This window comes from Pteropus medius, unplaced genomic scaffold (assembly GCF_902729225.1).
Source record: "Pteropus medius unplaced genomic scaffold, Ma_sr-lr_union100, whole genome shotgun sequence".
Classification (NCBI taxonomy): domain Eukaryota; kingdom Metazoa; phylum Chordata; class Mammalia; order Chiroptera; family Pteropodidae; genus Pteropus; species Pteropus medius.
In genome coordinates, this window is record NW_024354886.1 from 1,701,320 (window position 1) to 1,717,563 (window position 16,244).

Consider the following 16,244-nt stretch of genomic DNA (forward strand, 5'->3'; position numbering starts at 1 on the left):
TATTAACAAATGGTTTGATTATTATTACCACACCAAATATTGCAAAAAAATGTGACCAAACTTCATAACAAGACCAAAGCTAAGGCTAAGATTTTATTTGATTTTTTTCTTTCAAATGCAAGCTGGATTTTTATGAGAACATCTGCCTTTTAAGTCTGACATTAAACATCACTTTCCTACTAAAATTTTTCCCTCATGTGCCCAAATGGAGTTTTATCCAGAGCAAGAATAAAAGATGGGATTCCAGGTTTAAGAAAAGCAAAAGTTTTTTACTGTGTAAAACACCAAAAATTGACCACTCGGCAGTTTTTGAATTCTTCCAGGAATTCCTCAACTGTTAGCACAGTATGAGTGTCCAATACACCCAATTTTAGTTTTTGAGTTTATTTCTTATGTAGTGCTAACCATTTGTAAGGACTGATATTCACAACTGTTTTATTACAGGTAATGCAGAGACCAAAGCTAAAATTTGCTTATGTTTTTAATGGAGTAAAATTCATTTTATTTTTCAATTACCAAATGAGCATACTGGCCCTTTTTATAAATCTAAGACACATTCTGGAATCCTAGTTATCTTGTTTTTCCATTTCTTGTTTAATTTTGCTAATTCATCATCCAAGGGATTATTTCATTATTAATCACTGATTATTCCCTACTGTGCTAAAAATGACTAAAATAATAAGAAAAGGGAAGAACAATGGAATCTCTAAGGATGATGCAATAATGAAATATATCCCTATTGCACCATCCTCCAGGTTTCTTATTGTGCTGCCCAAAGAATAACATCATCTTTCAAGAAAGTATTTAAAAAGTGCTCTGGAGATATCATTTTTGTAATCTTTTAATTTTTTGTTTATTTAGCTTTCACTTAATATAGTTAAGAAATCAATTTTTTCATTTTCTACCTAAAACAGCAGGGAAGAAAATTGACAAAGGAAGGTACTTCCTAAGTATTAAACATAAAAGAGAAGGCAGCACTCTAGATTCTAATTTTGATAGTGAAACTAATTGTCTAAGCGAAATCTCAGACTATGAGTCTTTAGATGACCATGATCTAGATGAATTTTATTAAACTCATTAATTTATGAGTGAATAATGTATTTGAATAGAGGCAAGGGCTTCTCCATGCAATATTTTGCAACAAGAGCCAAGACTGTACCATTTTGTGAAAAAGATAAATGACAATGTTCTTTCATTATTTATAATGTTTATGTAAGTTTTATTTGATACATTCCTTAATAAGACACATGTTGAAGACAGATGTGTATTCAAAGGAAATGGATGATACAGATATGAAAAAAAATTGTTGAATTGATCATTCAACCCTAAAAGTAAAGATTTTTATATTTATACTGCAAAGATGACAATCTTTCATTCAACAAAATTATGAATGTCTCAGTTTTCAACAGTCTTAAGTTTTAACAATGCAAGTGCAAGAAAAAAAAGTAATTATAAGCTAGAAGCAAATGGAAATGAATTTGAAATCTGGAATTTCAAATTTTACAGGATGGGTATGCTCCAGGTTCATGCGTGACAGCATTCAAAGGTCAATCTCCATTTCATGTATATATATTTTCAAACCAGGAGATTATGGAGTAAAAGCTTGAGTTTTCACTACTTAAGTTCCTACTAAATTTTCTAATAAAATTGCTTCTGTAAATTATTCATGAATTAAAATATAAAAAAATAAAAAGTGTCCATTGGTCTAAATGGTAAATAAAAATGATTATTTTTCTTAGAACACTGAACATTAAAATATATCGAGTCTCAGACTGAGTATGTAAAAGAATTAACTAGAGAATTTATAAAAATTTAGATTTCCTGAGACCCAATCCCAGAGATTCTGATTCAGTAAGTCAGGGGCAAGGACCAGACATATGCAATTCTAACACAATTGGTCACGGCGTTAAGCTTGGTGAATGACTACTTTAGAAAAAAGAATACAAACCATCCAACCTAAGTGGCTGAAGCATTAATCTATCTTGAGACAATTTCATGTCTATTTTGTCATGACATTTTCATGCCGTGACTTTGAAAGAAGTCTCTCTCTCTCTCTCTCTCTCTCTCTCTCTGTCTATATATATATATATATATATATATATATATAATTTCTTTTTTTAGCCAAGATCCTCACTAACTACGACTGCTGTTTTAATTTTGCCCTGAAGGAAAGTTATATTTAAAATTCTATTAAAGGATACTTGTTTAAATCCTAGATCCACTGTTTAAAACGAATTGTTACTGTTTAAAAATCAATTATGTTCCTTGGCCTTCAATCTATGTCTACCCAATGGGGAAGAAGATTTAGCATAAATGCAGCAAGAAGGGATTGACAGCTGAGGATGGCTATTCCTTTAAATAAACAAAAGTCATCCAAAACTGCAGTGCTTCTGCACAATCATTAACATTATTCAAAAATGGTGAAAAGAAAAAAAATAAAGCACAGGCTAAAAATAGGCCACGAATGCCCAGAATTTTTGCAATGTATTTTCTACTATTCTAGAACATTTCTTTTGTGTATAGAGACTATGTATACAATGGGTCAGGAATAGCCAGGAATAGGGGGAAATTTTAGGAGTGTTGCAAAGGAGGCCCTTCTCCATATAATAAAGGATTTATGAAGACATGATTCTTTAAGTAGACAGTATTTAATTATTTCATGTAACATACAATTTCTAAACTTACCTGACTTTGTGTAAAACCTCATAGTCAGTCACAGGCAATCCAAAAAGTTGTTCACCCGATGAATATGTAACAAATTTCCTCCACAGATCATCAAAATTGGCCTATAAAGGGTTTTTGAATTGTAGTAAAATATAATTAATTCACTCCCCATTAAAGTAGAATTTATTATAATCGGAATACATTGAAGTTTATTTAATACTATGTATGAAGCAAGTATTTGTGAAGCAAATTTATACTGATATCAAGCTATTAGAGAAACAGTTAAGCACTTAGGAAAATTAAATTTCAAGCATTCTAAAAGTATCTATTTTATACCAGATTATTTCCTTAATAAAATTAAGTGGTCCCCAGAAAACCTACAGTTTAAGTTCCCACAAATACGTCTGAATGTAATAAAACTGCATTTCAAAAATTCTATAATTCAGGCTTTATCATTAATTTAAACTGGTCATCTCTACTACAGGGTTCAAATGAGTGAAGCGTTAGCATAGTCTACCCAACCCTGTTTTCTCTATAAGCAATAAAGAGTCTATAAAATGAAGGATCCCATTTTAACACCATTTGAGTTCATTTTAACAGTTTAAATCAGCAAAGTTAATGCACATGTCTTTTGAATTGGAATTTGAATCTTCTATAGTTAGAATGCTAAGAATTAAAGCACAAAAGCCAATAGAAATAATCCGCCTGTAACAAGATATGTGGGCTCTACTTAAATGGTGTAACATATCAGTAAGAATCCTAAATTCTCAGCCCTAGAAAATATATGGCATCAAAATGCTCAGATAGCGACATAGATCTGACAGACATATTAGCATATTTTACAGGAGCCAAATCAAGAAGGTATGAAGAAGACACTGGAGGAACTCCAATGAATTCTTCATTCCTAGAGGGCAAGGACCAAATTTTGCACTTTTTATACTCCTTAGTGGTTACTCAATATACTTACTGAACAAAGAGTTTACGGGACTGTGTGAACATTAGCAAAGGAGAAATGAAAACATCAAAGTTAGCATGCATTAAAATAATGACGTTTTAAATCTAGTTAATGTTGAAGACTATTAATGGATGCCAATCGCTCACCCCTTGTTCTATTTGGGTCCCAAATAATATAAATAGACCCACAGTGCCAGACAAACGAGGAACAAAATATCAGCTTTATCAACAGGCCAGCAAGTTGGGTCTGCAAATCTGACCCCAAGTCACATACCCAGCCAGATGCATAGTAAACAGCCTGCTTGGCTCACACCCCCAGGCATAAGTAGAACAGAAGATACAAGAAGGCAAGAGATGGACCCTGCATTACCTTTTCAACAAAGTGACCACTCCCTTGATAAAAGGGTGACACATTAAAGTCCCAGTTGCTGACCACTGAATTGGTAACTCTTGAGGGAAAGACAAGGAAGTGAGTCTACCTTCAAAATATATCCAGGTTCCAACTGCTTCTCATCTCCAACGCCACCACTCTAGTCCAAGTTATATAACTTCTCATGTGGATTATTGCAATAGCCTCCTACTTAGTCCCCCTGCTTCTACCCTTGACTACCAATAATCTGTTCTCAACACAGTAGTGAGGGTGATTCACTGAAAACACAAATAAGATCATGTTACTCTTCTCACTCAGAGTCAAAGCCAGTGCCCTTCCCGAGGCTGGCAAGGCTTCTACAGTCTGTCCCCTCCTTACCTTCTGGTCTTACTGCTATTACTCTCTCCCTGATCATTCTGCTCCAGCCATACTGACCCCCTTGTTGCTTCTCACATATGCTCTTACTCAAGGACTTTGCACTTGTTCTTCCCATTGCCTGCAAAGCTGCTCCTCCAGATATCTGCCTGGCTCATTCCCATACTCCTCTAGGTCTCTACTCAAATATCACCTTCTCAAGGAGGCCTTCTCTGCAGAACCTATTTTAAATTTCACTTCCACTTCACAGACACACCGCCCAGCACTCTATGGTCCCTTCCTGCTATTTTTTGTCCTTGGCATTTATCACCATCCAACAGTACTATCTCTTCTCATTGTATATCTTGTTTTTATTACTGAGGGGTTCCACTGGCAGCCACCAGGTGAGTAGGTCAGTTTTAGTCCTGGCTCCTCCAGAGAGGCAAGCCATTCACTGAGACTTCAGATCCAAACCTGAGGACTTCAGGTAACAAAAGACTTCAGAGCCTCCCCCAGGGTCCAGCAAAAGTTCTGGCAAGGGTGATGGGAGGAGCTGGTTTTAGTCCAAAAGTGACTGTCATAGTTCTGGGGAGAGAAGAATGCTCACAATAACTAGACTTTTTGTCTGAGGACATCACATTTAAGTGAAAGGCTCATGCCTGCTGCAACCCAGGAAAACCCTTGTCAACACATGCAACCTACTTAATAAAAATCCACAAGAGTTACTGGGCTAGACTTACCCTCCCTGGAATCAGGAGGCAGAGACACTGGGCTCTGTGACAGATTATTTTGTCTACTTAGTTTGCACTAGTTTATTCCACTAAGGACCAGCAGCAATTCCTGATTGTTCCAATGATCCTGGAACCAAACTCTTTTTATCCGAGTATAGATTTTTCTATTTTAAAATACTCAAATCAAGGGAAAGACTTGATTTGAAAGTTAGATACCATATGATAAATTCCAGTCGGTTATGGTGGGAAAAGCCTGAACTACTCCCATCACTCTCAGGAGAACCTGCAACTTGAGAGATCCCATCTAACTTGTTGAACCTTTTTGGCAAAAGGGTGCATAGAACCAGCCTAAACCATCCATGGAACTTACATGTAAAGCAATGAGAACAAAATTACTAACTCCACTCCTCCATTTATTTGCTTGGGGTGAATAACCCAATTATCAAATGAGTATAAACAGAGAAAGAAATTAGAAATGGGTAAAGAAAAAAGTCAAGTCTAGAAGGGGACACAGAACAGAGATTGTTACTGTACTTTAAGAAGGAAAGACAGTTTTAAAAGTGTTAATTGAAAAGACTTGATAAACAGTAAAACGTTAAAAGTAGAGAAAAAGGTTGATCTAAGAAAAGACAAGGGACAAAGTAAAGGGCCTCCAAGGACAAGAAGCAGGACACATCTCTCTGAAATTCAAATCACAGATCCTAAGTTTCCTCTGTAAATATGAAAACAAGATCGTCTGTTCAAAAAAAAATCCCAAATCTACTCCTTTTCTCATATTTGTTATTAAGTAAATACCTCTATTTTCATCTATTTGCCTAAGTTGTAAATCTTAATTTTTTGCTCCCAATCCAGGCTCCAAGCCTATCCAGCCAGTCTGTATTAAACCCATGATATCTATCCAGTTTTCTTTATTCCAAGTGCCACTTGCTTGGTCTCAATCTTTACAATTTCTTGTATTACTGAAACTCCCATCCGTCCAACCATCCTCGCTCCAAACCACCTTCACACTACTGCCAGATAAATCTTTTAAAAATATGATTGTTTTAAGGATCCAAACCTGACCATATCATTTCCTGCTTAGAGCTCTCCAACCCTCAGGATAGACTATGAACTCCTTAGCATAACCTCCCTACCAGGTTTTAGCAGCTTAGAGGTAAGAATCATTTCTTAATCACCTTTCTATTGACCAAGTCATATAGCGGGCATCTGATAAATATTTTTTAATGACTAAGAATGCAAGAAGGATAGGGGACATAAAGATAACATGAACATATCGTACAGCCACCGCAGGAAACAGGAGAAAGAACAGAAACAAATCACGAAATTGCCTGATACTCCTGAAGAGCTAGCTTACATAGGAATTCATGAATCTGCAAAACGTTCATCCAAATGAGTGTGTGACTTTTCTCTAGGTGTGCTCAGCAACCTGAGTGTAGGAAAAAATGGTGAATGGTCGGCCTGATCCAATGAGTATTGTAAGGTCTGAGGTAGGACAAAGGAGCAGAGAAGTTTCAAGTGATGGATACAGAAGAAAGAAAATTAGTGGATACAGAGGGAAGACAGAGAAATCATTTGTCAACATTTAAAATCTTATTTGATATATTTTATTATTCTATAAGTATTTCTCACTTTACATACAAATGAGATGCTTAGAATTAGTTTTATTATCTAAAAATACAGAGAGATTCTGTGGAAAAGAACATGGAGGGACACAGAAAAAGGAATCAATTACATTATTTAGCAGATTAGAATACAATTAAAATCTGTAATGTAGTTTTACCTGAAATATCTGTAGCCTGTTGCTAGCTTCTTGAGGTGGTATATTTGGAACCATGGGCCCTTCCTGTAATAAATAATACAATCTCCATTTTAATTCCTAATCATATGTATTTATTAATTTATTGGGTTTATCTATTATTTCCTTTTAAAAAAATATTATTTTTAATTTAAATGGTCTAATTTTGTCTTATACATGAAGTTTTCATTTATTTTTTCTAACAGCTGTAGTAAGATATAATTCACATATTATACAATCCGTCATTTAAGATGAACAATTCAAAAAAAGAAAAAAGAAAATGTACAATTCAATGGTTTTGTGTAATGGAGTTGTGTAACCATGACCACAATCATTTTAGAACATTTGCATCACTCCATCTTCCATTAATTTTTAAAGGACCTTGATATAGCTAATAAAAAGTGTGACAAAATTTCATCCTGTACGAAGTCTGTACCACCAGAGCTCTGTTTCATTTATGATTATAAATGATGATGCTGTGGTTGTGTATCAGAATAACTGATATAATTATTTATTCTATCCTGAGAATAGCCTCCTTTCACTAATTCTTCAACCCAATATGGAAATAGAGACACGAATAGGGTGAAAATTTGAAAGAAGCAATAGGCAGTCTCTGGTGGCATGAGCCACAAAATAGTTGCCAAAAGGACCCCAGATAGTCTGTACGATCATGAATATTATGGATGGGCAAAACAATAGGCCAGATTCTTGGTATAATAGAATGACTGGGCAATAAAATGTTGACTAAAAGAGATAAGTTTAGTACATGTCAAAAAAAGTGTTATATAAGTAGCACTAAGGGCATAAATGTCTTATGAAGCTAGATCCCTTTTCTCTAAGAGCTCTCTAAGCGTTGGTGACCACTAAAAGAAAGAATATTCTAGGGGAATATATCCAACTTCTGAGTTTAACATCGAGGAGGCCGACCATTATCAGTGATTATACCAAGATGAGTAGTTTATGGGGATAACCAAGTATGACTTTAATTATTTATCTTCAGTGAAACTTTTCTCTAAGAGCTCTCTAAGCGTTGGTGAAAAAGAAATCAGTTGCATAATGCCATGGTATTACAGCATTTATAGTTTCTTAGAGCCTTTTAACAACTATATAACATTTTCAACTATGAGAATTCTGGCCCTGAGAAAGGGCAAAACCAGACCCTTTGCTCCTTACGTGATCTTCAAAGTTCTTGCTCCTTTTAATAGTTAAATCTTCTAACTCCATAAAACATGCTTGAAAGAGTAGCTATTCTCTTTTTTGATAGCTATGAATATGTAAATACAGCCTCTTACATACAATGTATGAATCACAGTATAGTTCTCAGGGTTCATTCCTTTCATTTAATATAAACATACCAGCAAACATTTTAACACACAGCATGCAAATATTTAAATTACCGTCTCATATGCGTCTGCAAAATTCATTACATCCTCACGAAAAACTTCCACAGACTCTAGCAGATTACTTTTAAATTGTGGCTGCACTTGAACTAGTTCATCTTGTACAGAAACCTAGAATAAAAAAGAATACTCAATATGAGAGTGAAAATAATGTATTAAACGAAAACGACAATTCTATTCCAGCAAGTCTGTTATCCCACAGGTGTTCTGTATGAACAAAGATGTCTCTGCAATGTTGTTTGTTTAAAAAATAAATAAATAAAATAAACATCACAAATGTACCAACAGGAGATTCAAATCATTCTAGTTCATGACCCAGGAGGCAAAGCCATCTTCTCTAACTGCAGTTAGGAAAGCTTCCTGTCTGATCCATTTCAGGCCATCACTGTGGCCAGGGAAACAATTACTTCTACAGGCCCGGTCTGCGTCACCTGCTGTCTCTAGGGCCAGGCCAAGGTCTGCAGTTAGCAATCCCTAGTAGGTTCACATGATTGTAGTGGTTGAAGCTATTCCCTGAAAGAAAGTGATATTACTCTGGGTATAAAAAAATAATAGCAAATGCCCTCCACAATGGTCTTCAAAGCTTAAACCTTCAATCATAATACCTAGCACCTAATTCATGCTTACTATCTGCCAGGCTCTTTATGTATGTTAACCTATTTAATCTTCACAACAACTCTGTGTGGCAAATATGACTATTATACCCATTTTACAGGTGAGAAAACTAAGGCATAGAGAGGGTAAGTAATTTATTCAAGGTTCTAGCACGAGTACAAGGAAGGTCAAGATTCAAAACTTGGCAGTGGGGTTCTAAGGTCCCTGCTCTTAATTGCTCTCAACGATAGCATCTGTCTTGATTAGAACATATACTACTTTAAGCTTAATAGTGATTTTAGTATTGAACTGTCTCTCTCTACTAGAGGATAGGTTAGTGGCTTCAACACTAAAAGTTGGAAAGAAAGAATAACTCACATGGTTTTTTTCCATTGAACAAGAGAAAGCTGGGCTTCACCAAATCTCAATGGAGGATTCCCCATTTCTTTCCTAAGAGTCACTCTCCTGACTAACCAGCAAGCATTTTTCAAAACAAGCAATTAGTCAACACTTAACATGAATATAAATAAACATGAATATTGAAAATATTTTATATACATTACCTCAAGTGAGCCTCATAACTGCATATAAAAAATTCCTAAAATATTTCTAAATGACCCCATGAAGAAATTTAAAAACGAAGGTATTAACTTGCATAAGATCACCCAACTGGGGGACAGCAAAGATGGAGTCACAGTTATGACCTCAATTTCAAGCTCTGTGTCCCTGCTACTATGCCTTGCTTTAATCTCAGGGACAAATCTTTCCATAAACAAGAAATGATAAGCCACTGTTAATTAATATTCAACAAAAATTTTTCAGTTGAATTAAAGAATCTGTGTTCTCCCTTGGAGTTCATTTTTCATGTTTAACTTGTGGTGTGTAAATATTTACCTGGTTCAAAAATGCTTAGAGAGTGGCATAAGGAAATTTCACTTTGGGTGATGAACGCACAATGCAATGTACATATGACATATTATTGAATTGTACACCTGAAACCTATTGATTTTATTAAACAATGTCACCGCAATAATTTTAATAAACACAAACACACACAAAATAACTTAAAAATGCTTAGGGAGAAATATATACTTAAAAATTCATACATTAATAGAAAATCAGTAACTAATCATCCACCTTAACAAACGTGGCAAAAAAGAACAAAATAAAGCCATAGAAGCAGAGGAAAACATAATTTAAAAAATAAGGTACAAATAAATGATATAGAGAACAGACTAACAACAGAGAAAATCCAATAAACCTGAAGTTTCACCTTTGAAAAGATCAACAAAATTGAGGAACCTTTACCTAGGCTACCAAGAATAAAGGAGAAAGAGTTCAAATTACTAAAATTAAGAATGAAAGAGGGGATATCGCTACCTACCTTACAGAAATAAAAAGGACTATAAGGACACAATCAACAGAGTAAACAGGCAACTACAGAATGAGAGAAAATAACTGCAAATCATGTATGTAATAAAATGTTAATATCCAGAATATATAAAGAACTCCTACAATGCAGCAACAAAGAAAAATCCAATTAAAAAATAGATAAATGACTTGAATAGACATTTCTCCAAAGAAGATACACAAGTGGTAATAAGCACATGAAAAGATGCTCAACACCATGTATCATTAGGGAAATGCAAATCTAAACCACAATTAGATACCACCTCACCCATCAGGATGCCTATTATCAAGGAAACAGAAAACAAGTGTTGGCAAGGATGTGGGAAAATTGGAACTGTGTGCTCTGTTGGTGAGAATGTAAAATGGTGCAGCAGCAATGGAAAATAACATGGCAGTCCTCAAAAAATTAAAAATAGAATTACTATATGATCCAGAATTCTATTCCTGGTAGATATCAGAAAAAAAAATGAAAGCAGGGACTCAAAAAGATAGTCATATACCCATGTTCATAGCAATATTATTCATAATATCCAAAAGGTGAAAGCAACCCAAGTGTTCACTGATAGATGAATGAATAAATGAAATGTGGTATATACTAATAATGGAATATTATTCAGACTTGACAAGGAAGGAAATTCTGACACAGGCTACAACATGGATGAACCGTGAAGACGTCATGCTAACTGAAATATGCCAGTCACAAAAGGTCAAATATTGTATGATTCCACTAAGATACACAGAGTAGTCGAATGCATAGAGAGAGCAAGTGGAATGATAGGGGCTGACAGAAGGGAGAAAGAGGAGTTGTTAGTTAATGGGTATAGAGTTACAATTTTACATGATGAAGAAGTTCTGGAGATTGATTGCACAACAATGAGAATATACTTACCACTACTGAACTACATACATTTAAAAATTGTTAAGATGATAAATTTTATGTTATGTGTATTTTACCACAATTAAAAAAAAAAAAGCAGTACAAAGCTACAGTAATCAAGACAATATGGTACTGGTAAAGGAACAGACATACAGATCAAGAGAAGAGAATTGAGAGTCCAGAAATAAACCCTTCCATTTATGGTCAGCTGATTTTCAACAAGGGTGCCAAGATAATTCATTGGTGAAAGGATAATCTTTTCAAGAAATGTCACTGAGACAACTGGATATTCACATGCTTTTTTTTTGTTGGACCTAAAATTCAAAACATATACAAAACTTAACTCAAAACGTATCAGAGACCTAAATGTCAGGGCTAAAATTATAAAACTCCCTTAAGAAAACATAGTAGTAAATCTTCGTGGCCCTAGATTACACAACGGTTCCCTAGAAATGGTACCAAAAATTCAATGAAAGAAAAATTAGACAAATTGGACCTCGCCAAATAAAAACTTTTTTACTTCAGGAGACAGCATTGAGAAAGTGAAAAGACAACCCACAGAGTGACAAAAAAAATATTTGCAAATCCTTTAATAAGGGACTTTTATCCAGAATATGTAAAGAACTCTTACTACAACTCAAAAATAGACAACCAAATTTTTAAAACAAGCAAAGGATTTAAATTCACATTTCTCCAAAGAAGATATACAAATGGCCAATAAGTACATGAAAAAAGTCTCAAAGTCATTAGTCCTGAAGAAAATAAAGTATTGGTATATTTGACGATACAGATAAACCTTGAAAACCTTCTGGTAAGTGAAAGAAGCCAGTCGCAAAAGACTACATGTTGTATGATTCTATCTATATAATGTGTTCAGAAAAGGCAAATACATAGAGACAGAAAGTAGATTCCTGGTTGCCAGTGGCTGTGGTGAGGGGGAAAATAAGGAGTAATTGCTAATGGGTATGGTATTTCTTTGGAGATGATGAAAATGTTTTAACACTAAATAATGATAGTGTTTGTGCAACTCTACGAATACAGTGAAAATTGCTGAATTGTATACATTGAAATGGTAAATTTTATGGTATGTGGATTATATCTCAATAAAGCTATTAAAATAATATATATTAAGTTTTTAAAAAGTATGAAATGTATTTTTCTGGAGACAGTGATTTAAGTAAGTCATTATAAGATAAGAATTAAATAAGAACTTATAAATAAAAAATAAGAAATAAGTTTGTACTTACAGCTTTGCTCTGCAATTTGTTGAAAGAATATCTCAAGGTATCAACTGCTTCTGATTCCTCTTTGGTTACTTCAACTTCAAATCTGTTTAAAATAGCATAGGCTTCCTGTGGGGTGAAGGTGGAGTTCAGAAACATCACAAGGAAAGCAATTGCCAAATGATTTAGATACCTTCTAAAAACACACTCCTATGTCATAGAAGAAGAGAGCATATTCCAGAAGAGTTGTTTCCAAAATAAAACATGTATATGAAGCACTTCTAGGTTCTCACTGACATCAGCATTGATGCTATAGCCAAGCCCTGAAATCTGCATTTAATAAGTGTGTAGGTGATTCTGATGGAAATGTGGACAGATCATATTGAGAGACTATCCTAGAAAATATCCCTAGAATCATTTTCTACCTCTCTCTTCCTTCATCTTGTGTCAACACCTCACAAAATATTTTCTCATGCTCTATTAAAATATGGGCTGGCTATATAAAGAATAGAATGAAATGAAGATGCGGGAGATACTCTGAAAAAAAGAAACTTGTATGATTAAAGCAATGGACTGGCAATTGGCTTTACCAAAAGAATTTATGCTAAAGAATTGAGCTTCTGCAGTCAGAAAACCAATGATATGATAATTTGTTAAATCTTGAGGAATGAGTCGGCATCCCAAATTCCCAAATACTAAGATTGTAAAAAGTTGTAAAGGTATAAAGTTCATTAGCTACCAAAGAGTATAAACTCTAAATGAGTTCAAGAAAGCAATGCTTAATTATGAGCACTGGGTGCCAAAAGGAGGCAGTGGAAGTGCCAATTCTCCAGGTATTACAGACAATAAATGATTTCATTGTCTATAGAGAATTTAAAAAGTAGTAATAAAATGGATTAAGAGTCTGATTTCTACTGTCACTATAAGCCAGAAATTTTAAAAATTAGTTGTAAAATACTAAACAAAATAATGGCCTCCCCAAAGTTGTCCACATCCTAATCTCCAGAATCTGTGAATATGTTATCTTACATGGCAAAAGGGACTTGGCAAGTATGATTAAGTTAAAGAACTTAATTATTGGTGTGTGACATCAGAAGCATGGCAGAGTGAGAGATGTCCCCAGATCTCTACCCTTTAAATAACAATAAGTTGAACATCTAAAACTCAACAAATAACACCCAACGTGCACACAAGCATGTCTGAGCCAGGGATATGCACATAAGAGCTACCAGATGTCAGAACTGCAGGAGTCTGGTGGTAGATTGGGAGGTACTAAGAAGCTGCCTCTTACAGTAGGAGCTCCCTGCAGGAGGAGGAGGAGAGAGAAGTTGTGGCGGGTTCCCTGAACATCCCTGCCTGAGAGATCTGTGAGCTCCAAGCAGAGGCAAAGTCCATAGATCAGGGCATAAAGCAAAGCATGAATAGCAGAGAAGCAATAGCTGATTATTACTAGCTCCAGTTGCAAAACGCAAGGCTGAGCTACAACAACCCCATCCTCCAACCAGAGGCCTCCCCTCACCATATTCTCTAAGATAAAATACTGTGGAGCCCCACCGGTATTTGAGCTAATGCTACCAAAACTGTCGCTGACGTTGACAGGGACTGAAACTGAGGGTAGTGAGCGTGATTAAATATCTACCAGAAAACTAAAAAGGCATTATTTAGGCTTTATATAAAGCAAGGATCCAAAATGCTTAGATGCCACCTACTGGAAACCAAAAGAAAAACACCTTCTTTGCAATAGGCTAAAGAGAGACCTTTATATAATACATCTTCTTTCTGGGAAAGAAAAAAATAAAAAAAAATAAAATAAAATAATAATAATAATAATAATACACTTCCATTAATGCTCAGAAGCAGAAAAAGTCCATTAAACACCATGAACAACCAAGGTGACAAAGCTGCTCAGAAAGAAAGAGAAAAATCTCCAGAAAATAGGCTTAAAGACATAGAAATAGAAATATGCGACTTAAATGACAGAGAATTCAGGATGGTACTTCTGAAAAAACTCAATGAGATCTAAAATGATTCATATCAACAATTCCAAATGTTGAGAAAACAACTAGATCAGCAGAATGAGTTTTTTAGCAAGGAGACTGAAACTCTCAAAAAGAACCAAATAGAACTTCTAGAGATGAAGAACACACTGAAAGAGCTGAAAAATGAAATAGCAAGCTTGGGAAATAGAGTTGACCAAATGGAGGAAAGGATCAGTGACATCAAAGACAGAAATCTAGAAATAATTCAGAAGGAAGAAGAGAGAGACTGAAGAATGAAAACTAATGAAAGAGAAATATGAGAAGTAGCTGATACCATCAGGAGAGGAAACATAAGAATAATGAGTATTGCAAAAGAGAGGAAAAGGAGCAGGGATCAGAGAGCATTTTCAGGCAAATAGTTGACAAGAATTTCTCAAATCTAAGGAATGAAATGGAGCTTGGAATTCAAGATGCCAATAAAACACTCAAATTATCTCAACCCAAAAAGGCCTTCTCCAAAACACATTGTAATAAAATTATCAAAAACCAATGACAAAAATAGAATTCTCAGGGCAGCCAGGGAAAAGAAGATGGTAACCTATAAAGGAAAACCCATTAGATTATCATCGGACTTCTCAGCACAAACTTTACAAGCAAGAAAGGAGTGGAATCAAATATTCAAACTATTAAATGAAATGAACTACCAGCCAAGAATGATGTATCCAGCAAAGCTCTCCTTTAGATCTGAAGGAGACATAAAGACCTTTCCAGACCTACAAAAATTGAGGGAATTCTCCATTATGAGGCCTGCATTATGGGAAATAATGAAAGGGATCAGCCCACCTAAAACAAAATGACAAAAAGATACATAATTAGGAGTAAGGTGACTAGCAGACAGAAGCAGAGTTGTGCAACCCTTATTAAGAACAGGGCATTACGAGCTTAAATAAGAAGAAATTTGCTATTGTAAGACAGTAATGAATGTTCAGTATACGAAGGGCCAAACTGAGACCACAACAGAAGAGGGGAGGATTCAAAGATCCAAATTTGCAAAGGGGAAGGGAGATAAGGCAGGCGCAGAAGAAAATGGACTACTATATATATATATTATATAACTATCCTTTACATATATGTAATGATAACCACAAGCCAAAGATTTAGAACTGAAGAATACAAGATAAAACAAGAAGGACCAGAGAGAAAATCCACAAAACCCAACCAAAATAAAAAGAAGATAAAAATGCAAGGACAAAGAAGCAATGGAAACACTGAGCTACCAGAAAGCAAAAAATAACATGGCTATAGGAAAACCTCATATTTCAATAATCACCCTAAATGTAAGTGGACTGAACTCACCAACAAAAAGGCACAGAGTTGCAGATTGGATCAATAAACAAAACCCAACCATATGCTGCCTCCAGGAGACACATCTCAGCTCCAAAGACAAATATAAACTCAAAGTGAAAGGGTGGAAAATTATATTTCAAGCAAATGGCATTTAGAGAAAAACAGGAGTAGCAGTACTAATATCAGACGAAATAGACTTCAAAATAAAAAAGAAAGATACTGAGGGACACTTCATAATGATAAAGGGAATCATATACCAAAAAGACCTAACATTATTAACATCCATATTCCCAATCAGGGAGCCCTGAAATATACAACAGAACTAAAGGGAGAAACAGACCAAAACACTATCGTAGTAGGGGACCTAAATACCCCACTGTTGGATATGGACAGATCTCTCAAAAAGAATATAAAGAATAAATGAATGAATGAATGAATGAATGACTTGATTATCCTGGGTTAGCTGGGAGGGCCCAATGTAATCACAAAAGTCCATATAAGGGAAAGAGGGAGCAGGAGAGAGGGAGTCAGACAGAAGCAGGGGTA

At 35.0% G+C, this 16,244-nt stretch overlaps 1 protein-coding gene across 2 annotated transcripts in view; it reads right to left on the reverse strand.

The window, feature by feature from the left end:
* DNAH8 (dynein axonemal heavy chain 8) overlaps window positions 1-16,244 on the reverse strand; it is a 310,080-nt gene that overhangs the window by 193,957 nt on the left and 99,879 nt on the right. For both annotated transcript variants that reach the window (XM_039856088.1, XM_039856089.1), the window contains 4 exons: window positions 12,397-12,501; window positions 8,266-8,379; window positions 6,854-6,916; window positions 2,686-2,786 (listed from right to left, as the gene is read on the reverse strand). In XM_039856088.1, coding sequence (XP_039712022.1) covers window positions 2,686-2,786; window positions 6,854-6,916; window positions 8,266-8,379; window positions 12,397-12,501 — 383 coding nt within the window. The remainder of the gene's footprint in view (window positions 1-2,685; window positions 2,787-6,853; window positions 6,917-8,265; window positions 8,380-12,396; window positions 12,502-16,244) is intronic.